We start from the raw sequence: 26,174 nt of genomic DNA, 5'->3' as shown, positions 1-26,174 counted from the left end.
AGAGTTACATATTAGTACAAAAACAATTAACTTGTGCTGCTAGACTGTGTAAAGAAAACTGAACTTAGTAATAAATCAACTTAAGAATTGGAAGAGAACTAGCATGGCCAAGTAACAATTAACTTGTGGTTTCTTTATACATTTTTGTTATCATATCAGTATAACATATATTGTTACAATCATACCATTGACCACCCCAATAAAGTTCACATGTATAAATTATCATTATAGTAAAAATTCAATAAATATGAGAAGAACTTGTACAATTACACAATAAAGAAAAAAGAGAAACACAAACCATTGAAGAAATGAGCTTGCATAATAAAGAGTCAGGTACTTCACCTCATGAACTATGATTGGTCATTCAATCCATTGCCACTAGCATCCGCAGCATCACTAGCATCCACCATGGTTCCCTCAATGTCTGTTCTAGCCCATTGATGTCTTACATTTGCATTATTGAACATATCTCCAAGGTGTGTGACATGGAATGGATCATTTTCTACATCATCTTCCCATTCATCACAACCTGTGTCATATATATCTCTTGGTTTCATCTTCATGACTACAGACCACCTAGGGTTTTCTTTGTCTTTAGCATAAAACACCTGGTCAGCTTGGTTAGGAAAAATATATGATTCATGAACAATCTTTTCTCCTGTATGTATCAGGTGTGAGAAATTAACAAGTGTGTAGCCATACTTGTCCTTCTTTATTCCTCTTTTAGAAAGAACATCAACCCATTCACATTTGAAAAGTACCACAGAAAAATTCCCAGAGTAGTTTAGCTCAATAATATCAATTATCCTCCCATAGTAAGTCACATCACCTAAAACTGGCCTGCCATCACTTGCACTGGCATAACTTGATGTTTTTGCAGTTAGCACTACACCACTATTTTGTGTCACCCTATCCAATCGTTTGGGCCTAAAACGGAAACCTCGACTGTTGAAAACACAGTACCTTTTTGCAGCATCAACTGGGCCACGAGCTAGCCATCTAATGTCATCTTTAACACCATGAATGCCATTTTCCCTCTCTAACTGCATTATCTGTACAATTATACAAGTTTAGTCCTGCACGTTAGTGCTACAAAAGCATTTTGAGTTAAGGTACTTACATGACCTCTAAACCATTGATGGAACTTCTCATTTTGGTTTTTCTTAGCATCTCTATGACTGGCTCTATGTCCAGTACCTTTTCCAATGATCTCTTCAGCATGAGCTCTACAATTTACATGTAAGAAAATTTATGGGAGGCAAAAAAATAAATTTATGTTTACAATTTTGAGATATTACCTAAGGTATGGATCGACATCAGAACAATTGAATTTTTCTTTCTAGTATGGACTATGTGTGTTTGCTCTCTAGAGCCATATCGTTATGTACAAATACTTTGATTTAATCTGAACAAGCACTATGTTTGAAATCATCCTACTATATGTGGATCTTGTTATGATTATTGAAATTTGTGGTTTATGTGATTTTGCAATGTGTCATGTTTGTGTGATTCTATAATAATTCATGTGCCACATATATAGGCGAAACAAATATTTGTTTCCTAATCTAAATATGTTACAATAGATATAAACAAGTGTTACAAACCATGTGTTCCTTTGTTCCATACTGTGCTCTACCATAATGTAGAAGTGTTACTAGAACTAAAAAAAAGTGTTACAGCAGACAATCACTATAACACTAGGCAAATGTTCACATAGATAAATAAATATGTTACAAACTATGTATTCCACCATAATGTGAAGTGTTAGTAGAGAAAAAAAAGTGTTATAGCAAAAATCATTGTAACACTAGACAAATGTTCCTATAGACAAATAGATGTGTTGCAATAAACCAGTCTATAGTAACATGGCCAATTGGAACACAAAAAAATGTGTTACTAAGAGAGCTAGTAACACTTTTTCCAACCTATAGTAACACAAGTTGGTGTTACTGTATCCCTGTGCTGTTGTAGTGCAAACTCTAGCAATCTGGTACCCATCTGGGATTTTTTTCCAAATATGTGAAAAATAAAGCAAGCGTAAGTACATGTCATACTCAGCAAATATAACATGGGGTCCATGAGGCTCAAAAGGCTAACACTGGTTTAACTGCGATTAGCTTTTAATGAGTAATGATTTTAAGCGATTGAGTAGCGTTAAACTTATCATAAGCCCATATAAACACATGATCAGGAAAACATGAATAATGAATAGCATAAATAGTAATCATTAGTGAGCATCTTCATCATCAGTATCATCAGTGTTCATCATCTATTCTGTAAGGTTCCAAGGCCGCTCGTGACCATGAGCATGGCTGATATACTAGTTTTACACTCTATAGAGGTTGTACACTTTAACTGTGAGCCATGATTTACCCTTTCGCCCAAGGTAGCTAATCTCTTGACCCACTTCTAAGGAAGGTCGGCAGGGTTCACTATGAAGCCTTTCAAAGGTTCGTCTAACAAGTTAGGGCCACTAGGTTTCTGTGCCCTGCGAATGTAGGGCTCCCCTTCTAACAGGCACAATAACGCGCATCCTATACACTAACAGACAGAGGCTGCACTCTATCCAACCCGAAACATAGCCCCCTTGCACCATAAAGGTAACCTCTAACAAGCTAGAAAAGGTCCTCATACTGAGCTAAAGCTAGAGCCATGTAGCCCTCATAGCTGTACTATAAGTCCCGAATGTTCGCTTATAGAAAAGTCCTTAGGGAGAGGAATCTAGGGCACCATAAAAATAGTCCAGTGCTCTAGCCCCCTGATTCTATGTTGCTAAAAAGCATCTTTTAGTGTTTATTGCATATACCATTAGTCAAGTTATAAGATCATGATTTTAGTTGAGCACTAGCATCATACTAACCAATGCAATACCCCATAGGTGACAAGGAATCCAGGGTATTAAATAGCTAGGAAAATTACTATGGTTGCCAAGGTAGACACATGCAGTATGAATTAAATGATTAAAGGTGTATAGGACAACAAGGATGATCCCATGCTATACTTGCCTTAAAACTCTAATCCTTCTTCAAGTTGAAAACTTTAAAGAAACTCCTTGATCAGCACGTAAAGCTCACCGACTAGATAAGATCATAAAGCACCACACAAGCATCCATGTAATCATACACGAAGCAAACAATAGAAATAAATTAGAACAATACACCAAACATATGAAATAGCAAGTAAAAAGGTTTTAAAGATGTTCTACACATTGCTATGAACACACAGACACAAAAAGCACACTAATCGGAGCTACGATGAAAAAGATACATCTACCGATAGATTTGTTTCGAAAAGAAACTATAAGCTTTATTTATTTTAGCTATATAAAACATGTATAAGATACTTCAGAGAAATACCTTAATTTAGTTAAATCAAATTATACTTGATTTAGAAAAACAAGGTAAAACTAATCATATAATTGACCAAGGTGAAAAGCCTAAGTTACTTTTAATTAGAAAAATCCAATTACATAATCATTATTCAAGTTAGGCGTTAAACCATAAAATTCTAGAGCTCTTGACATGGAAAACATTGATACTAATGCATAGATTATGTCATTATGAATCTAACGCAACTTGAACGGGTCAAATCGGAGTTAAAATGGAGAAGATATGGCCTAATGAAGATAGTGGCAATTTTGTAAATAGATGGAACTTGATTTTGGAATTTAAAATAAATAAAATCTGATTTTAAATCTGCCAAGGATTGTGGGCACTAATTTAAGAAAATTCAGAGGCTAAAATAGAAAACAAAGGGCCTAGATCTAATTATTTTCCAAATAGATGGACTGCGGGTTGATTTGAGAAAACTGTAGGGTCTCTTTAGCAAAACAGCCAGGTTGACTGGGTCTAAGCTGACCACGTGGCGACAGGCGGTAGCTCCTGAGTGGTGGGTTCATGGTGGACTGCTTGCATGGCGTGCTGACGCAGATGGTGCGCTTGGTCTACACTGTGCTCATGGACCGAAGAGGTATCTTCTAATCTTGGCCGTTGATCTTAGATCGAACGGTGCAGATCAAATCGGGGAACGCGCTGTGTGCGGCGGTGCCATGGCTGGACTTGGCCAACCTCATCGGAGTTCACGTAAAATGGCCTACGGGCCATGGCAGAGTGAACCAATAGCACTGGGAGGTAGAGGAGAGCAAGGCGAACTCACCATGATCGATTATAGTGGCGTGGAGCGAACGGAGGCGGTGCGGGACACAGTGGAGCGGATGGTGTCGATGGCGGTGCTGCAAGCTCGAGGTGGTAGCTACGCTAGGGTTATGCAAGGGGTAGCAGGTGCTCGAGTGGATGCGGTGGACATGGCCCACTATTTAAGGGGGCGGGTGGTGTGAAGAACACGGCAAATGGTGAGGATGGGGCGGCGATGGAGTCCTGGCGGCGGTGGAGTCTGTGATGGACATGATGGCAAGGTAAAAGAAGACACTGATGTGCGGGGCTGGGCTGACAGTGACATAGGGCATGGAGACAGGGGCAGGGACACGGCCAGCGCGGCACGGGCCTTCGGCTGGCTTGTTGGGCTAGCCCACAAGCGGAGGCGCGGGAGAGATGGGGCGCGAGCGACACGGTGCTGGACCACCTGCTGGAATAGGTCGCGGGAGAGGGAGAGCGGAGCGGGCCATGCAAGAGAAAGGAGAGGGAAGCGGGCCACGCGGGGAGCAAGGCCGAGCGGGCCAAATGCTAGGTAGGGAGAGGGAAAAATAAAGAATTCCTTTTCTATTTTCTTTTCCTATTTGAAAACCACATTCAAATATGAACCAAATCAAGTTTGAATAGGGTTTTAATACACTTTTCAATTCAAACAAAAATGAGCAATTTTAGTAAGTTTTCCAAAAAATATTTTTTTACAACTTTTAAAATTCTTTTATTTTCAAATTTTGTTTTCTTTTATTTCAGAGCCATTTTCAAACTTTTTCCCAAAAACAATTTGAATTCATTTTAAATTTTGGATTCAACCACTCATTGCAATAGACCAAATGCACCGGCATGTATGCTCATCCATGTTGCTACTCCTTATGATGAATTTTAATAAAATGAAAAATATTCTTTTTCCTATATTTCATGAGCACAAAAAAATACATAATTGAATCATTCTAACTTCATTTTAGAAAAAACAAATTTTTGGGTGTTACAGAATTGATGCCTCAAGAGGGGTGTATGGGTCGCCTTATTTAGGGGGAATTAGGGGTCCTATGTTCCATGAATCCATGGCATCATCAAATCTGAGCCCTCGATACGAACCAACCTTGAGCAATGGTGTAGGATTGATCCTAAGAGGCGGTGGAGAACCGACGTTGAAGCGGAGGCTGACAGGGCAGTCCCACAGGCCAGCCGGCCCCACCCTATAGCCTCTCAGGCCAGGTCGCGGTGCTTTGCCTTCTAGAGTGTTCTAGAGTCTTCTTAAGTTGGTTTCATCACGGATAAGCATGATTTGATCTGACGATTGGGTCCACCTTGCTCATTTTCTGAGTAAACCCTACCGAAAACACAGATTCACCAAAACTTGTGGAATTGTTAGTTTAAACCCCTAAACCTATGTTGGTGATCATATTCATGCATTTATATAAGTTATATTGACGATTTATGATGACCGTTAACTACCGTCAACACCAACCTCAAGGATAAATGGAAAAGAAAGTATAAAAGAATAAATGAATGTTTCCTAAGTGGAGCAAGCTTTATCCTAATACAGTCATGCAAAGAATAGTGAGTGATCATACAAGTACATGGTGAGACCTAGACCTAAGTGTAAGATGGACGGGGAGACCCCCGGGTACTGATCTGCCAGCAAGCCAGGGAGGCATTTACGAACTACTATATATATGAATACCTAAACATGGGGGATTACAAGGGACGGACAACACTGTCACCACCTGCCGTCTACCCCTCAACCGTGGAGCACTATCACATCCAAAGGTTCCCGTATACCCGAGCACAAAGCCCGTGTATAAAGAAACTACTCGTATCCCCCAGGAGTCCGACCCTACGGATCGACAAACATAGGACACAGGCAAACCCGAAGGAACGACAAACCGCCATGTCAACTTAGCTCTAATTCTAATCATATAAGTTGTATGAATGATTAAGCTTAATGTTCTACATGCTAAGTTCATTACATAAGAACTATATGCTAGTTCATATGCTAAGATCATAACACAAGAACTATACTCTAATTCATAAGTATGACTATATCGATAAAATGGAGCAAGACTTTGGAGAAAAGCTTCATCTTATTCATACCAAGATTCCTCTCCAAGGAGTCAAGCTCTCCAAGGTAGCTTGCCTAGCTCCAAATGCTACTAAAATGTAAAAGAGTACAAGTGGTGGGATGGTTTGTTCGATTCTTCTGTGTGGTACAGTTGTACACCTCTGTAGAGTTTATTTGAAAGCCTGAAGTCCTTCAGGATGGAACCTTCAGTTGTTCCTACTTCTAGACCCATTGTAGCATTGGTGATGAAACTTCATTATGAGATGAATTATAAATGTTGACAACTTTAATTATGTCACTCATTAGTACTTGTCATGAACTTATAATTGCTAGTTAATTTTATCATGAATTATGAGCATGTCATTCTTTATTAAATGCCATGCTTTTATGCAAATGTACAAATGCCTATTAATCCCTTTGCATCCACCAAATATATATATATATATATATATATATATATAATATTAAGTCATGCGAGTATGCAATGTACTCACGGTACTGCCGTTAAGTAATTTTGCAGGTAAAGGACATTGGCGGCCATGTCACCCCGTCATTGGTGGCAAAGTGGGTGAATGGCAAGAGCCGTCTAAGCTACGGTGGCGAAGCCCATGGGCAAGGTGACCACTCGTTACCGGTGAGAGTGTATATCGTAGTGTAGTTGTAATCGGTAAGATGGTCAATTGGGTTCTCACCACATGTAGTTTAACTGATGTCATCAGTTATGTTGTATAATTAATTTGTTAAATTCAACAAGACTTCTAATATATGTTTTTCGCTGAATTATGTACTCTGATGCTGAGATGTAATCTTGAGTTGTGGAGGCTATCGTGGTATGATACTCAACCGGGATCCTAGTATTGGAGATGTGGATTGCATCTCCATGGGAGTCACCGATATTGGTTTGCTTAAATTGAGTTGGTCAAGTGGATGACACTTGATTTAGGTAAGTTAACGCTGCGGGTCCCTACATGATGTCAAATAGGCTTTAGCTACATTGTAATCGCGAACTCGTCGAATACAGAATACAAGCAGTAGCAACTGGACGTAAGGCTTTTACTCGCTTCTCGAGAGCCTGGACTAGTATAAATCTCGTGTCTCCATTGTGATTGATCTTTGCACCAAGCAAGGTTCCCCAAGAACCAAATATCTACCGGTAAAAAACAACGCGTCCTTGCAATGTCATTAAAATGTTCTGTCCACAATGTGACCCACCTAAATTTCTTTTCAAGCTCCGCCACTGTAAAACAATTATACATATAGCTCTTATGTGCAAACTTCTTGTTTTGCACTCAAATGACAATAGCATACATTTTTATATATCTATTATGTGCAAATTTTTTAAATATGCAAAAAAAATGTCAGTTTACTTGGAAAATGAAGCTACATAATATAAAAAATAATTCTGCGACCTTTACAAAACTTGCACTAATCCCTATAAATACATATATGCTTATGTTCTTTTGAGCAAGATATATGCTTATGTTCTTCATGGCATTCCTTGTGTCCCCAGCGTATTTAAGAAGGCATCTGCCAACTCCGCTGGTTTTCCACTTGCTAGGAATCTCATGCAGATTGGAGGATTCACATTGAAGAAGCCTAACAATGATGATGGTAGATACCATATTCCATCTCCACATACTAAGCCTGCTGCAACTGCTGATGACAATAATTCTGCACTTTGTCGATTTACCTTCGTCCAGATTATTAACAATACTGAACCTAGAGCAAAATCAATGGTGAAGGTAGGTCCAACGAGGAACGGTAGTGCTATTGCTGTCATACAAGGGATGTAATGTTGTACTTTCCAAGCTTTCCTCTGAGACACTAATCTAATTGTTTCGAGAGCTATTGTTATGACGATGGTGATGAAACAAAATGTCAAACAATGTTTAGGTAGCTCCTTTACTCCTCCGGTACTAAGTAGGGCAATGGCGCGGTACACTGCTGCGCCGGGGCATGGGTATATTGAATTCTTTGTTCCAAGGGGGGCAGATTGTTTGGCATGTGCTTTGAAGAAAAGATAGATGAGTGGGTTGATAATAGAAGCAATTAATACACCATAAATATGCCCTGCAACTACAACTCTTGGAGAAGTTAGTGTCATATAACCTGTCTTGAGGTCTTGCATTGCTTGACAAGAAACATTAAGAGATATCAATGCTAGACCGCAAGCTGCAAGGCCAGCAATAACTGCACCAGGTTTGGCAATCCATGCTGCTACAATGAAAAGTACGACCTTACAATAAGTTGGTGAAACTGTCCAATCCGTGAGTCCTGTCACATATGTATTGCTGAAGAAGAACACTGGAAAAATGGTGATGAATAATGTGGCTACGTGATAGAACTTAATTTGATGGAAGATCCAAGGGTAAATAACTGAACACATTATCCCAAATGCTATGTATCCAACCACTCCTCCAATAATAGGGATATGATTACCAAGAAAAATCTCAAGCCTTTTACGATCATCATAGTTAAGACTGGGTTGTTTCAAGATATACTTAGACATCCCTGAATCATTTTCTTGCCTTTTGTTGTAGAGGTCAATTAACAATACAGTCATGAGTGTAATGAAGTTATAAATTCCCTCGGTGACAACCATTGTTAAGCCCATGAAAACCTACCATAAAAAAGAGTTAGTCTTGCTTTGCGAGGAAATTATTACCGAATGAATCATGACATTATTAATACAATTGGATACAATGTATAATGTGTGTATTTGTAAATACCTACACATAGATTACACAATTGTTAACACCTGTCTTGCTTTTACCTAGCTTAAACCAGAAGTCTAGGTTTGATATATATGTAACCAAGTGACATGTATGAAAAAATGTACTCAATTTCTCAATTTTTATTCATCTTATTATCATAGTCCTACTACAAGTTTTCTTTTGATTGCATCAATTTCTTGTTGAAAATATAATGGTGATTGAGTTAATCAAGGATATGCAATCTCTCCAGAACTACATATACATGCATGTAAATGAAGTGATTTGGAGTAATTTCTCAATTTGAAACTGTAAAAAATTTCCAAGCAAGATGCACTTGCTAACCATACTGAGCACCATCTACTTCTCATTGCCAAAGTGAACCCCTCAATCTAAATTTACTCACTTTCATTTTTTGTGAAGGCCCTAGAGTAACTAAAATAAAACACATATGTATCCATCCAAGGTACTGAACTCGATAACCACATGACTTAAAGGGGGGGGGGGGGGGGGGGGGGGGGGGGGCGTTTAGTGAGCATAATAAGAAACTAGTGGGAATCCCAACGTCCCATTGTTCTAGTTTCTAGGAATCATTTTTCAATGAATATTGAACTGTTTGGCGTAGATGTTTTTATTCATCCTTGGATTACTAGGACTGCTAGATCTATTTGTTTAGATTTAGCATTGAAACATACATGAAAACAACCATTCTATGTCTTAAACATGTTGGGACTGTCACTTGTGGCCCACCATGAGCATCGAACCAGATCATTCCAGCAAAGAATAATTAACCATGATCTCTGGTTCACTTGTGATAAATATGTTAATTTCTATCAGGACTCCTCATTAGCTAGCAACGATAGCTCAACATCGATGAACATGCAAATAGAGATAAGGATTCCATGGCCATGGTAGCTCCTAGCTAGAGATAAATATTGATTTCTAGGGTTTTCTAATCCATGAAATGATGGTTAGCTTCTTTGGGGATGAACTTGTCCACCTAGGTTAAAGTCCACAACTTAGCACATATGCTCATATTTTTATAGATTTATTGCAAGATTTATCAATGCTATTCTTTTGATGGTAGGTAAAGTGCTCATCAACATTGATGCGCGTATGGTGATTTTCTTGAACTTTGACATTTTCTGGCTTAGTCGTTCTAAGGTGCTCATAGCGGTAGGGTTGGCATATGTGAGTGTACATTTGCATAGGAATATTTGTGTCTATATTGTTTAATTCACCAAAAACAAAGGTTAATACTATAACAAAACATATACAAGGAAAACAATGTATCAATTGAGTTCATTGAAAACTAGCAGATTGCTTTAAAAGATAGCAAGGACAAACTAACCGAGCTGGGACTAATAGAACAAAGGTTGTTGATCAGGACAGCAGCATGTGAATCACAACCAAGACAACATTTGGCCTATAGGAAAGTGCTCCAATTTTTTCTACAAATAAGTCTAGTTTTGGGCTACAACATATATAGGGCCTTGAATTTAGTTGACTATGTGGCCCTTCATATCACATTTGCCGTGGCATATGATTCTTCATAGAAAAACTATCGAATGTGGTGAGCTCTCCATTGTAACTACTTCGATGATTGAGCACAGAGTTCCAATGAACAAATGTTTCTTAACTAGGCACAATCAATGGGGTCAATTACCACAACTACAAAATCTATTTTAGTAGATTTTAGTTTCTAATTTTGAAAGTGGGCTTTTTGATCTCACACCTCATGAAATCTTGGGCACAATAGGCAAAGTCCACCTTTGAAAAAAAATAATTCTATATGTAGTAAATTTAAAAGGCCGACTGATGAGATCCTAACATAGGGGTATGTTAAGCCTTGGGATCAAGGGTTCCCGACTGAGAGACCCCCAACCGACCCTTCCATGATTGCCCAAGGGCTCGGGGGCTATACCCATTGGGTACGCTCGGGCATACCCTACTACAAAGGAATTAGGCCAAGCCCAAGCACGCCCGCCACCTCTACTCTGGACTCGGGGGCTTGCCCGAGCCTCAGGCTCTTGTTTAACGGAAGCCGGGACCCGATCCTTGGCTCCTTCTCGGTCAACGAGGACAGTCATTGCATAGGCGCGCGAGGGGGGCCCTTAGCCATCGAGGTTCCCCAATGCTGCCCTGCAGGCATAGCTCTTTTAACTGCTCCTCCAACAGGGTCACACACGGGGCATGACGCAATAAGACAAACTCCTCTGCTGGCTTCAGGGGCTTCTAGGCCCACGTGTCAGCCCCTCAAGCCGGCCGCCTTTGCCACCATGAAGCCTCCAGAAGGTGCACCTGGTGGAGGCTGATCCAAGCCAACATGGCCTAACACTCAACGTGTCAAGACAGAGCAGTCAAACGATGCCCAGAGCTTCTACGGCTCCATGACACTGCCACGGTCCACACGACACCGATGTAAGACCCTCCTAGACTTCGGCACATGTAGACCATAGGCTCAACTACCCCAAACCGCCATGTACCCGACCTACCATGATATGTAAGGGGAGGTCGGATCCTAAGAGAGGGGAGGATGATTCCAAGCAGATCATTCGAGTCCTCACCATTTAGCTCAGGCTCTGCATCAAGAGGAGAGCAACCAAGAACTCCTCCATTGCCTCCATTGTCTTCCTCCTCTCAGACGAGGAGGAAGGCACCACCAGCGGTGAGGCTTCCCTAGGATTAGCACCGAGCGATCCCCTACCAAATCTCTCTCTTTCTCTTTTACACTCTTTTGTAACCCCATAGATTTTGGGTGCTCTTGAGTATAAGGATCATCAGCTGCTAGACGTAGGGCCCCGATAGCCCGAACCAGGATAAACCGTTGCATCCTCTTTTGTGATTCTTGTGTTCTTGAGTCCACCTGAGACACTGGAGACACACACTCTGACACCCAATGAACAACAATGCTTGTCGCGGTTTTGACCCTGCGATAGCTGGTGCACCAGGTAGGGGAGTGCATCAAGTGTGATTCCTTGACTCTGGTGGATAGAGCCAACTGCCTCATCGTTAGAGCAAGCTGCGCTGCCCCAAACAGCGGCATCCGCTTCCCCTATGAGTTCTCCATCACAGCTGGCGCCTTCGCTCCGGGTGAGGTCTTCAACTTCGGGAGCCTAGCCTACGTCACCGACTACTACGATGAGCTCCACCCGCTCAACGAAGCTACGCTGGCGGGCAACAAGCCCCCAGTGCCATCCTCTCTGCTAGGCCTCTTAGGAGTGGATCTCGAGGTCCTCACCCATTAGGTCTAGCATGGTCTAGGCCTGAGCCCCACTGTATTGGACCACCGCCTGATGTTCTACATGATGGACATTGTCCATCATCAGATCGCCATTGGCGAGGTGCTCCCACCACCTGAGCGCTTCTGGTACTACCTCCTAGACCTGCCTTTTGGGATCCTGAATGCGGCGGCGTCCTTCCAGCTAGAGCTGGAGCACCTCGTCAGCCGTGAGGCACCATAGAGCGCCATCCTCTCCGGTGCGGCGAGAACCGATGTCCCCTCGCTAGATGCCTTCCTCAAGGTTCTCTCAGGGAATGGCCTAGAGTATGACTTCAACGACATTGACTACTACGCCCCGCCTCGTATGTGCTTCCACATCGACAGTGAGGACACCATTGATGACACTCCTAAGGTCACACAGCAGGAACAGAGTCCCCGCAACCATGCAAGCTACCTTCGGGAGAAGGAAGCTCGCCTATAGGCTCGGCAGGTGGATCTAGAGGACATGGAGGCAGAGCTCAAGCGCCAAAGATAGGAGCTTGCGCACGAATAGGCAGTGCAGCCTAATGCCGATGATGATGTTGCTCGCACGGAGTCTCCCAGCATGCTACGCTTCCCCCACGCGGCCTACAACAAGGCGGCCACCGCTTCCCATTTGGAGGACATCTCCAACACACCAGACCCGAAGACCAACAAGCGGCTCCATGAGGCAAGGTAGCTCCTTCGCATCACTCTCGAGTAGCAGGTCGAGAGTTCAGCCATCCGGTGCCGTGTTGCCTCCTCTAGGCCATCCTAGCAGACGACCACCCTCAATAGAGACCGCTCTGACGTGCATACCCCATCGATGGGAGGAGACGACAATGACACCTTCGGAAGCAGCTCTGACCATCCATGGACCAGGGGCGCCAAGCCCTAGCAAGAGTGCACGCAATCGGATCGGTGATGACCGCGATGTGTGCAACACCGTTGAGGCCAAGCACCACTCTCAGGCTCAGTTCTGCACTCCTAAGCAATGGGAAGGGAGTCCCACCTCGGATCACTTTGGCCCTCTAGCGTTTGGGGCTAGGATTTGGGCAGCTTAGGTGCTTTCGGCCACCGATGCACATCTCCAAGTACGACGGTGAGACCAACCTAGACCCCTGGCTCGAGGACTACTACCTCGCCATGACTTCATTGTGCAGTACTGCCCCCTACTTTTGTTGAGCTCGATGAGGGCTTGGCTCAAGCAGCTCGAGCCTAGCAGCATCCGTTGCTGGGGCGATCTCTGCTCTGTCTTCATTGGTCACTTCCAAGGTACGTATACCCAGCCTAGAAACTCATGGGATATGCGTAATTGTAGGTAGAGGACCAACGAGACCATCTGGGAGTACATCCAGCACTTCTTCAAGACATGCAATGAGCTCCCCAACATCACCAACACCGACGTGATCGATGTCTTCACCTGTGGCACAACGTGTGAGGCACTCATCCACACGCTCGAGCGCTAGACCCCTCGCATGACGTGGGAGCTCCTAGACGTCGCCACCATGTATGCCATGGGCAAAGAGGTCGTCCAAGCCAACTTCATCAGCAAGGCTAAGGCCATCGACCACCTCAGCGGTGCTAACGGCGGTGATGACCCTGCCTCGTCCTAGTGTCACCGTGATAAGAGGGCTAGAGACAGGAAGCACTGTGGGGAGGAGATGGTGGCCATGGCTGACCATGCCACCAGGCCTCAACCTCGCGGGCAGGGTGCGTGCCCCAAGCACTTCGAGAAGGCGCTTGAGGCATCCTGCCCGTTCCATGAGGGGTAGGCCAAGCACATCCTGAACGACTGCGCTACTATTAGGGGATACATCAGTAGCACTCTTCACTAATAGGGCAAGGCCTAGAAGCCTACCTCGAAGGCTGATGAACCAATGGACAGCGCCCAGGAGAATGACGCCGAGTTCCCCAAGGCCGAGCGCTGCCTCATGATCTTTAGGGGCTCCTAGGCATATGAGTCCCGCCAGTAGTGCCACATCACCTAGCAGGAGGTGAACGTCATCCACACCCTAGCTACCCTGACATGGATTTGGTGGTCACAGTTGGCCATCACCTTTGACCAAGGGGATCACCCTGACCGCGTCCCTCATCCGGGACTCTACCCACTCATGGTCAACCCGATTATGGGCACCACACGCCTATCCAAGGTGCTGATGGATGGAGGTAGTGGCCTCAAAATCCTCTATGCCAGCACCCTCGATAGGATGGGCATCCCACAAAGTAGCTTATGCCCTAGTAAGGCACCGCTCTATGGGGTCCTCTCAGGGAAGGAAGTTGTGCCCCTAGGGCGCATCTGGCTCAATGTCACGTTTGGCTAGCTGGACAACTCTAGGAAGGAGTCGCTCACCTTCGAGGTGGTGGACTTCCTCAACATCTACCATGCTCTCCTCGGCTAGCCATGTTTTGCCAAGTTCATGGCTATGCCCAACTACACCTACCTGAAGCTGAAAATGCCCGGCTCGAATGAGGTCATCACCATTGAGGGCAGCTTCGAGCAAGCCTACTACTATGAGTAGGACTGTGTCTCCCAAGTAGCAGCACTGTTCACCCCATGTAGTCCCACCAGCTCTAGCTACGATGCAGGAAGGGCACTGGCGAAGGGAGGAATCTAGGGGATGGCGATGCTTGATCAACCAAGCTCTAGTGAGGCGCTCGATGCAACTAGCTGCTGCAAAGGCTTGGTTGGCCCCTCCATCTTGGCGGTCAACCCCCTAGAAGGGGCTAACCCGATTGAGTTGAGTTCTGACCCTTCCCCATGAGGGAAGGCCACCGCTGAGCTATCCATGTAGTAGCTTGGCCCCCGAACCAAGTCACGCCCGTTGACCTCCTTCACTGGCACATGACTCCAACAACAAAAACCAAGATAAGTCTCTTTCTCCTGACCTTTTGCTTTCCCATCTCGTTACTATTTCTTTCCCCCTGGTCGACTTCGGTAGATGCTCGGCTGCATCAAGGAATGGCTGTGACTGAAGGTGCTTTGGCAAGAAAGGTTGGGATCGATGGAACAAGCCGGGCAACAAGGGAACCGAGCGAAGGATCGGCAAGCGCTAACAGACCAGCCCCGACCACCGTGTTACCAGCTATGTCACCTTTCCCTTCTCTCATTTTGATTTTGTTTCATTGCAGCTATCTCTCTCTCATGATCCTTCAAAGGATCGAGTCTCCTAGATGGGCCATCGACGAGGGATTCAAGGCTGGCCCATTGGGCTTCAAGGCTGCCCGAAGCACCAAAAGTGTGAAGGACATTCATGGGTGGGCACAAGCGGCCTTAGCCGAGTGCTTAGAAATAGAACTAGCCGCTCGTCGAATGATGTCCAAGTACCAACCTCAAGCCACTCATGGTGACCCACCAAGGGACGTAGCAAACCCTCGAGTACCAAACGATGGGCTCAGGAACTATACGAGTGGCTCGGTCGGGAAGCCAAGGATCTCTCCTCTGGGGGGAAATGACCAAGGCACGGAATGACTATAAACTTGGGGTTCTCATGGACTTACCTGTTAGTAGCATGGGCATGGCAATCTTGGCCACCGAGTCCATTGTTGTAACAGCCCATCCCAATGAGGGACCAAAGTCTCCGAGCACGACTTGCGAGCAATGAGATTACAAATGGAAGTAATTTCATTAATAATTGGGAGCGACTCGATTACAATATACGATGGCAAAAACTGCTCCATGCGCCTCAAGGCTGCCGCACCTCCCGCTGATCACCTCTCCTCTGTGGAGAGTAGGGAGGATGTCAAGGCCGAGGGTTGAGCCTCCTCACCACAGGTGAAGGGCACTAACCTCCTCGAGAACTTCTTCAAGTGCAAGCACAAGTAGCCTAGGGGGGAGAGAGTCAGTCAGGCCTCGCCCCGGCCCCTTCTGTGGTAGCCACGCCACTACACGCCCAAGCCCTCCAGGAGATAGGGTGATGGGAGAGCGTTGGGAGACCGCATGTCGCTACGGTTCTTCCACTCCCAACGAGGGCCGAGGCGGGCTGGTTGACTCTAGCAACACATGAAGTAGGATCCACAGAGCTCATGGTGTACTAGGGAGGCTAAGCCCTACGCTCCCCATGTAGCGTCATGGAGAAGCTCCTCCCATCTCATGTAGTTGTGGCCACCGGCTCGCTAGAATCCTTCCAATCTCATGGGAGTGATTGCCCGGTGGAGAAGGGCAGGCTCACTCGAAGGGAGGCGTCACACTTCATCATCGCCATGGCCATTAGGAGTTGGATCTGAGATGAAGAAGAGAGGTTGCTGGAGATTGGATAGAGGTGCCGTGCCCCCGGGGGCTCCCCTTTATAAGCCCTGTCGACACGCTGTGAGCATCTTTGGGTCCTCTGATAAGCCATCGACGGCTAAAGGGACCCTGGGGGCTAGCCATGCACCCCTTCAATCTCTGCAACATGCCCCAGGTGGTTGCATGATGGAGGCCATAGAGTAAAGGTGGAGTCATGGAGGATATTGACAACGAGTCAAGTCCCCGCTCCACTTTTGACCAAGCATGCCACCCGCTCCGCTCATGCCTTCTCACAGGACTTGAGGGGATCTGACTCCCCTCATGCCCACCAGCCATCATGAATGGCCTGAATCCGTGCACACCTGGTACCATGGCCTCTCCTCTACCAGATCTGCCCCACATGGCCTGACGTCCTATCTCCCAGACGAAGTGGGATGACACGGGAGTGCACACCATAACACCTCTGGTTGGCATGGCATCCTAGGCACCATCAACTGCCTGTGCGGAGCATCAGAGGGAGAGGTACATCTAGAAACTGCCTCACCCACTGGTAGGGAGGCCCCATGATGGCCTTAGGGGCTACGCCGACTCCTCAGATGGAGAACCTGCCCCCCTCATCGATGGGTGCCTGGGCGGCACGCCCCCAAAACTAACCAACTCCCTAGAGTTAGGTTAGGGAGCCACTGAGCGGTGGGCCCAAGGAGGGCCTTGTCTGAGCTCGGCGCACTCCCCGCACCCTGACCTATGATTGTTAAGGTCAGCTCATGAAGATTAGGTCCTTCTATCAAAGCCCCTAGAAGGGCATGGCATGGTGGGTGATCAGGTGGCCCAGAGCCAGAGCCTAGACACTCTCAATCACCCGACCCATGGCAGGCCTAGATTAGAAAGGAGGGCGCCCACTAGCCCAAGGCCAGGAATCCTAGATGAGTTCACCGGGCCTTCGCTCGGGCCTTAGACCTAAACAACATAGGTCAAAAATGGGGTCAGCACCATCGCTCGACCCTGATTGCCGATCACACCCATCACACCTGGGAGAAGCCCCATGAAGGGCATCATACTCTTGTCAATAGAGGTCATCCCCACCATGGCTAGCTAGGTCACCAGAAGATCAAATTTAGCCCTTCATCGCCATCACGAATTTGGCTAAGTGAGGACACAAAGGGCTTGGGGGCTCCTGATGAGATCCTAACATAGGGGTATGTTAAGCCTCAGGATCAAGGGTCCCCGACCAAGAGACCCCATGACCGACCCTTCTAGGATCGCCTAGGGGCTTGGGGGCTATACTCATCGGGTACACTCACGTGTACCCTCCGGCAAAAAAATCAGATGAGCCCAAGCACGCTCGCTTCCTCTGCTCAGGACTCAGGGGCTCGCCCGAGCCTCAGGCTCCTAATTAATGGAATCCTAGACCCGATCCTTGGCTCCTTCATTCCTGGACTATGATGCTAGTCAAGGCCTAGGCACGAGCGGGGGCCCCGAGCCACCGAGGCTCGGGGGGCTCCTCAGCGCTGCCCCGTAGGCATGTCTCTCAACCACTCCTCCGATAGGGTCATGCACATGGCGTGACGCAAGAAGACAAACTCCTACACTGGCTTCTGGGGCTCGGGGGATTCTAGGCCCATGCGTTAGCTCCTCATGAAGCCTGACACCAAGAAGCCTCTAGAAGGTGCACCTGGTGGAGGCCGGTCTAAGCCGACACAGCCTGACACTCAACGTGTTAGGACAGAGTAGTCGGATGATGCCTAGAGCTTCTTCGGCTCCACGACACCGCCACGGTCCACACAACACCGCTGCAAGAACCTCCTAGACTCCGACACATGGAGACCATAGGCTCAACTCCCCCAAACCGCCATGTACCCGACCTACCTCAAAATAAAAGGGGAGGTTGGATCCTAAGAGGGGGGAGGACAATTCCAAGCAGATCATTCAAGTCCTCACCATTCAGCTCAGGCTCTGCATCGAGTGTAGATCAACCCAAAGAGGGGCACTGAGAGCTCCTCCACCGCCTCCATTGTTTTCCTCCTCTCCGACGAGGGGGAAGGCACCACCGGCGGCAAGGCTTCCCTCTAGGATCAGCACCGAGCGATCCCCCACCAAATCTCTCTCTTACACTCTATTGTAACCCCCACATTTTGGGTGCTCTTGTGTATAAGGATCATCAGCTGCTGGACGTAGGGCCCCGATAGCCCAAACAAGGATAAACCTTGCGTCCCCTCTGTGATTCTTGTGTTCTTGAGTCCAGCCGATCCATCGGAGACACGCACTCTAAGACCCCACGAACAACAATGCTTGCCGCGGTTTTGACCCCGCGATACCGGCCGTACCTCTGAAAATGAGCCCATTTTAGAGGTTGCCTTCTTAAGAAGCCCACCACTAGGTTAGAGGCCAAGCCACTTTACTAAACCATAAATATACAACAGTCTCCCTAGGCCTTTTTGTCAATCACTACCTAGTATCTCTTAATTAGTTTCCTCTCTCCACTAATATACTCTCACCTCAATGCCTCTTCTATCTCCCTCATCCTATATGGCCCCACTGAGGAAGCACACTAGTGGTGTGCTAATAGTGTCAAGAGCCATGACAACTCTATGAAGTCCATGTCTGAGTGTTCCCACACATTCCACTTTCCAAATATAATGGAGTCGGGCGACAAACCTCCCACCTAGGCAAGCCTATAGAGACCATTTGGGGAAATCTAATCCATTGTGTTTGTTCCCTCCCTCCTTGTCCCCAGATTTGAACAACCTTGCACTAGAAGCATTTCTAACATTGATCCCACCCAAACAATTTGTATGTGCTAGAACAAGGGATTGGTGGTGTACTTGAATGTGTACTACTTCAGTGGTAGGATACAGTTGGCATCGCTGCATTGACACCTTCAGGCAACCACTAGCCCACTATGACTGATGGAGCTAGGCTTCGATCATGTACATCCTGTATGAGGTGTTCGAGGACTACCTGCACAGCAGCGTGCCACGCTACACAACCAATATGCACTACCTACTAATCCACAACTACAACAATGTCAGCAATGAGATTGCACCGTTCCACATTAGTGCCGGCATACCCAAGTACATCCCCAACCTCCACTATTGAGTGTGGTGGTCACCGTTGCTCCCAAGGTGATAGACATTGTTGTGTTTTGTTCTTTTCCAATTTCATAAGGTGGGGGAAATACTTCAGAGTCCTCCGGATCCACCATCTTAGGAAATGCTTCATTTCACTAAATATTAATTAGAGGAGGTGATACTTGTTGGCCATTCTATAAAAAGTTGTGTAGTAGTGCACCAAGTGTTCTCCATTCTAGTATTGGATGCACTCAGCACGAGTTTGTGTAAATCCATATCAGGAGCAAGGATAACCACAACCACCTAGTTTTTTTTCTATATTGGTGATTGATTACTATAGATCACGCATTTGGAGCATCACATCAAATTGGATTTGCAATTTTGAATTTATTTTAAAATTGTTATCTTCATGAACAATGTCATGGAGATAAATTGGAGTATTCCTAAGGGATAGATTAAGAGCTCAAGGGAATTTGCCATTATCCGGTGACGTAAATGTTGCTATCAAATTTAACGTGCTACACAAAGTTACGTGGATTTTGACTGCCACTATTTCATAGATGTTGGTCAGTGTTGTTATCATTCCTACAACTAAGTACCCATAAACACATTTATCCCTTTCTTTTGTTGGTGACATATGAACCTGTCACATGAAGCAAAACTCACTTTGCTCACTTTTACATGTTGATCACATCCAATCTTATTTATTTTGGAATTTGCTCTATTGTAGGTTGTATTTTATCCTCCGAGCACATTAAATTCCGTAATTTTATTTTTAAATGTTCATAACCATTAGAATGCTCATGGCTACTGTAGTTACAACAATACTGTTGTTTCTTTGGTAATCAACCTTAATTGGGACCTTTTATTGATTTTATTACCTAAATACTTGTTGAATGAAAATTAGTCGGATATAAATTAAAAGTCTCATGACCCTTGTTTTTGAAGTCCTCCATTTTGCGCCTGTATGTTGCCACTCATTAGCAGACCCTATAACAACAATATTATCAATGTGCCCCAAAAGAAAAGTAGCTAATTTTCAATTATTTCTTTGTCATAGAATAGCTCACATGACCAAAAAAGTGAAAAAAGATGTTTGATTTAGTCAAGATTTTGATATTATATTTGTGTATAATCATTTATGTGATTTAAAGAAAATATTATGTTTGGACTAAAAGGAATGAAGTTATCAATTGCTTGTATTGAAATCAAATTGCAGGTATGTCAATGAAAATATATAATTTGAGCAATTACGAGCATCAAACACAAAGAAAAGCTAGATCTAGGAAAAAGGTAATGGAATTTTATTATTAGAATATCAGAAATTGCACCAATGTGCTACAATTATTGCATAATCTCATTAAAATTTGATATATTAACCCTGTGGAGTTTTCAATGCATAACCCCACCCACCATACTTAATGAAAGAAAGAATGGCCACTTATGTCATTAGTTGCCTAGCAAAGGTTTGAATTTACCTCCCTTTGTCTAAAAATAAATGATCTTTAAATAGCTGTGTGATAGTTCAGAAGATGTTGAACCAGTTTATGTATAGAACATTAGTGTTTCTTAGAAATAAGATTTTAATGGTGGACTATGCAGGTATTGTTACAAAATAATTACATAGAAAATTGGGACTGGTATAGTAAGATAGACAACTGAGCCTTGTTTGTTTGATGAACAAAGCATTCTTTAAAATAAATTAACATATATATGCATTATTCAAGGGTACCTTGTATCCGTTAATTCCATCCAAAGATGATGGATTTTTGGTGTAATACCATTGCCCTCTTTTACTTTCAAGGTAAGGATATAGGATTCCTCCAGAGATGCAGCCCCCAAAAAGCAACCCAAAGTTTACAACATGTGGAACAATCATACCAAGACCAACCCATGATGCAGAGAAATCAAAATAGAATCTGTAAATATAAAACACATGTTAGTACTTTTTAGAATGTTCTTGTAAATAGTTATGCTACATCGATGATGAAAGGTAACCTTTTTGTGCTCTCATATGTAGTTATTTCCATGTTTGTTACCTGACAACCCCGGGGTGTATATATCTTATATATCCATCCCATAATAAATAAGTCTGTAAGGTTTAAAATTTGTCCCAAAAAAATAACATTCTGTACAAACATGGAACATTATTGTCTCCTGATGCGGAAGCAAATTATGAGTGTATGTACACGATAACTGCCAAATTCAAGAGATGTCTTCCGGGAAAGGAAAAGAGATGAGGGTACATGCGTCTTTCGCCAATGTCCTTAATCTATATGAAATTATTTAGAAACTTATTTATTATAGGATGAAGGGAGCACTATTTATATGTCTATATGGAAGTAATACAATGGTATGTTAAAGCTTTTAGCTTTCTATGTTTTTAAATAGTTTTCATACAATGGTATGTCATAGAATGTGTTTATTAGCATACTCAAACTGATAATAAGTAAGCGGTCATGTATTAGTGGTAGAACCAACTACACACATGCGTGTGGAAAGGAATTAGAAGAAAATGTAGCTTTTATTATAAAAATGCATTTCTACGACATGTCATAGATAGGGATGAAAATAATTGCAAACAGTCAGATATGATATTTACTATACAAAAACAATTCCCAGCTGATTACAAATTCACCATATTTTCATTACTATGGACACAGGCCTTTGCGTCAATCTTGAATTCACCCAAGACAATATACTATTAGAAACAAAACAAAATTCTGCCCTTGATTTTTCTTGGATTAAAACTCCAACTATATTCAGCACCCCTATTCAAACATTGTAGTGCACCTATTCAAACAGTGCCTTTCTATATCATAAAAAGACTTTTCGTATTATAAAATTCATATTTATTCTTGTAGGAATTCTGTAGCTACTTTTTCTTGTGGGTTCAAATTTTTATTCTAAATACTTAAAAACTATGGAAATTCAGAAGCACATTTGATGCAAATAGATTTCATTATAGCTATTTTGTTATGGTAGAGTTAGAAAATAATATACCTACATAACTTTCATAGAAAATAATATTGGAAGAAATGTTACAAAACTGAAGTAACGTCCTGTTTAAAATTTTGTTCCTTGTTTGAAGAATTAATGTTTTGTCCAAGTAAATCCATAACATAAGGGTGTATGTGGGAAACAATGATCATATATTTTATGACAGATTAAGAGAGAACACAAAAGACATGTGTGTTCTCATTTTATTTACTAATTAGACGCAATCATCAACATGCATGATTAATGGTGATTGGTTAATGGCAAGGAACATTATAATACCTACAAAATTTATGCAACTGTTTAATGCAAAAACTATTTTATCGAATGCTTAATATTTGAGTACATCTTAGAATGCTTGAATGCGCTATATTACAAGACTAATGGAGTACTCATCTATATAATCATAGAAGGAAAGCTCCGAGGCGAAGGCACACAGTTTTCCAAATTATGGTCAGTGGTTATCTTTCTACAAAGCTACCATTTGTGAATGTGTGAACAATTATTTTTGATATTATGCATGCGATCACAAATAAAAATTGTGAATGGAACAAGCTGAATAAAGTCCCCACCTACGCTTATAAAGTTCTAGCCCAAACGTTGGGAAGACCTGAAATCCACAACTATCACCTCCAGTATAGAACCATTGGAATACAGACCAAGAAATGCTTCCCAAAAATGCTTTCAGTAAAGCACGAACCTGCAACCTGAACTAATGTTAGTGCAAATACCCTAAAGAACAAATAAATTATGTCACTTACATTTTCAGTCAGAAAGGCTAAACTTTACTTTGCTACATATGCCCCTTGAGGGGTATGGAAACTATTTATAAGGTGAGCCACAACTGAGCCTGTTGGAAATAGCAGTCTATAATCAAGGATTATGACCTACAGTGAGAAGAAAAACAGTAAGTGGAGTGTCATTATGTCCACAAGTAAAAAACTAATTTTCAAACTTTCACTATTATAAATAAATAAATATTGTTATTAAAAATGCTTAAATGCTGAAAATAATATTTGGTTAATAAATTACCATGTACTTCTATGTTTGCTAGGATTCTTATATGGCTACATTCATAAGCCTCTACAAATATTAACCTACAAGGCCCATGATTTGATGATACTAATGATTGCTACAGTTCCATTTAACTGGCAATTAGTAACTTCACAAGGCTGATCGTCAAATGCTAAACGCTAAGCAGCTAGACATAACCTCATCTCTGGTTTGTTACCTCAGGTAGTTGATGGTGATATAATTAGTTTACAGTATGCTGATGACAGTTCACTCTTTTTAGAGGATGACGCTGAAAGGGCAAAGAATCTGAAATGGTTACTTATTTGTAATGAGTGTATGACTGGTATGAAACTCAATTATGACAAAAGTGATTTGCTTACTAATTGGCTTTGAAGAGGATAGGGAAAATGAGTTTACTAAAATCTTTTGCTGCAAGAGAGAGAGAGAGATTCCCCATAAAATATTTAGGTGTCTGGTGTCCCCTTACATTTCTCAAAATTGAAAAGAGAACATTTGCAACCTGTGATTAGAGAATTGCTGGTTTGAAGGGTAGATTACTGTCTTATGCAGGAAAGCTGACCCTCCTTAAAGCTTGTTTAGCTAGCATTTCCATTTACTTGTTGTCTATCATTAAGTTTCCTAGATGAATAATATAGGATGAATAATCCTAATATGTTCTGTTACCCAGATTCTTTTACTTCACCTTTTAGGAAAGGGGTTTTGTGGGCTGCAGAGGCTGCTTTGATGGGTACTATATGGAAGGTGAGTGATGGTAGGAGGATTCGTTTCTAGGAGGATCACTGGTTTGGTAACTCTAGCTTAGCTACTCAATTTTGGCCTTTGTATGTGAGCAATGAGCAACAAGGCAAATCCATTAGAGTGAGGTTTGGGATGGGGAGGTTTTTGAAACTTTGTTTCAGAAGAACTGTCTCAAAAAGACAGATGCATTTATGGTATGGTGGTAGAAAGTCTCCTGAATGAACAAGATCAGATTACCTGGAGCTTTAGCTCCAATGGAAAATTTTCGGTCCAGTCTCTATATGATGTGATTAATCATATAGGTGTTATGCCTGTTTATGTGCATGCTGTTTGGAAGCTCCAAATTTCTCCTAGAGTGCAGATCCTTTTCTGGCTGTTAGCTAATAACATGTTTCTATCTATAGATAATTTGGCAAAGCATATAGAGGTCATGGATTAGTCTTGTTTGTTCTGTAAGGAAAAGGAGACAGTTATTCATTTGTTCTTCGATTGATGTGTAGCTAAGAGAGTTTGGACTATTGTTTTTGAGGTGTTGCATCTAAATGAGGGCTGTGATTTTGAGCTTATTCTTTCTCGTTGGACTGCGAATAAGAAGCATGTAAACTTTAGTACTATTAGTTCTTTAGTGCTTTGGTGTTTCTGGAAATTATGGAACAAAATGTGTTTTCATGGCGAGTTTTGAACCACCGGCCGGGGAGAAAAGTTTACTGCAATGGATTGTCAGGATGCTAAGAAGATGGATGCCAATGTTAATTCAAGCCGATGTCGGGAGATTGGATGGTATCGTTTGTGCAATATCTGGAGAGGTATGTAGATCAACCACCAAGAATCGACTAGAAGTTCTCAGGGACCATGCAGGACTAAGTGGGGAAGGAGATGGACTCTCGGCTTGTAGGGAGCACCACCGTTGTGTCTCATTCCATGGTTGAAGCTCTATGTTTGAGTTGCAATGATGAATCTGTAATGTGATCAGCTTATGCTATGGCGGGCATGCCTAAACGCTTGGACTTGAACGTTGTAATGGTACGCTTTATGTCAATAAAGCGGGACAAATCTTTTCTCTAAAAAAATCATCATAGTAAAAATATAGCAGCGATCTTTGAATAATGGAGGATAAATTACCTTTACCATGGGTATCATTGCCATTATTCCCACCATAGCAGTGAAGAAAATTAATAACCCGTATCTTCCCATAGGTACATCCTCAATAATGTCTTCTTTGTCTGGATTCTCACTAAGAGACTTTGCCAAGTCAGAAGTCATTGCAACAAGGTACGTTGCAAAACCACCTAGAGAGAAAGGCCAAATTAAAATTTGATCACTTAATTTGAATGTCCAAAATAATTGGTATGCAATGCATGCAAACAAGTAGACAAAAAACAGCATACATACTACGATGCTCACGGTTGATTATTACATACTGATCTACATATGGAGTATTATTTACGACACAAATATATATAAGAACAGCATGGAGACCTCTATAATGTTACAACATTATATATATACTTACTTGCGACTGCCACGTTAACACATGTGATGACACTGGTCTGGAGGAAGACATTCTCCTGCCGGGTGAATGGGGCCGCAGCTATACCGCAGCGCCGCAGCAGGGACACGAGGCCCTTGAGGGTGGCGAAGCAGAGGATATTTGAAGGCATGTTGAATGCTCCTACGAGCCCCACGATCATGTAGATCCGTATAGACACCAGAGAGAATATGAACGCATACACCACCGCGACGGCCATGGATCGCAGTGTCACCAGCCCCCAGAACCCAGGATATGGCTGACCCTCGAATGCCCTCTCAACAGAGGGTGCTGACTCTCCAATTGTGGCATCCATGATGAGGCCTGACTGCTTGCTCAAGGCGTCGAGCGTAAGCTCCCCTTGTGATATCGTTAGTGTTTCTGAATACTGATAGTGGAAGAAGTTAATTTCTTGAGG

The 26,174-nt window shown here is 43.3% G+C and overlaps 1 protein-coding gene across 1 annotated transcript; it reads right to left on the bottom strand.

Annotated features, from left to right (window-relative positions):
* Positions 1-7,490: 7,490 nt before the first annotated feature.
* On the bottom strand, positions 7,491-26,173 carry LOC136518547 (probable metal-nicotianamine transporter YSL3). Its single transcript, XM_066512223.1, has 6 exons — positions 25,742-26,173; positions 25,351-25,517; positions 23,245-23,342; positions 23,028-23,162; positions 21,191-21,377; positions 7,491-8,830 (listed from the first exon to the last, which is right to left on the bottom strand). Exons 1-6 carry the CDS (start codon positions 26,070-26,072, stop codon positions 7,697-7,699), a joined length of 2,052 nt encoding a protein of 683 aa, XP_066368320.1. The 5' UTR covers positions 26,073-26,173; the 3' UTR covers positions 7,491-7,696.
* Position 26,174: the final 1 nt, after the last annotated feature.

Source organism: Miscanthus floridulus, chromosome 17 (assembly GCF_019320115.1).
Source record: "Miscanthus floridulus cultivar M001 chromosome 17, ASM1932011v1, whole genome shotgun sequence".
NCBI classification, from domain to species: Eukaryota; Viridiplantae; Streptophyta; class Magnoliopsida; order Poales; family Poaceae; genus Miscanthus; species Miscanthus floridulus.
Note: the sequence above shows the minus strand (reverse complement) of the source record. Positions and strands in the feature narration are given on the sequence as shown.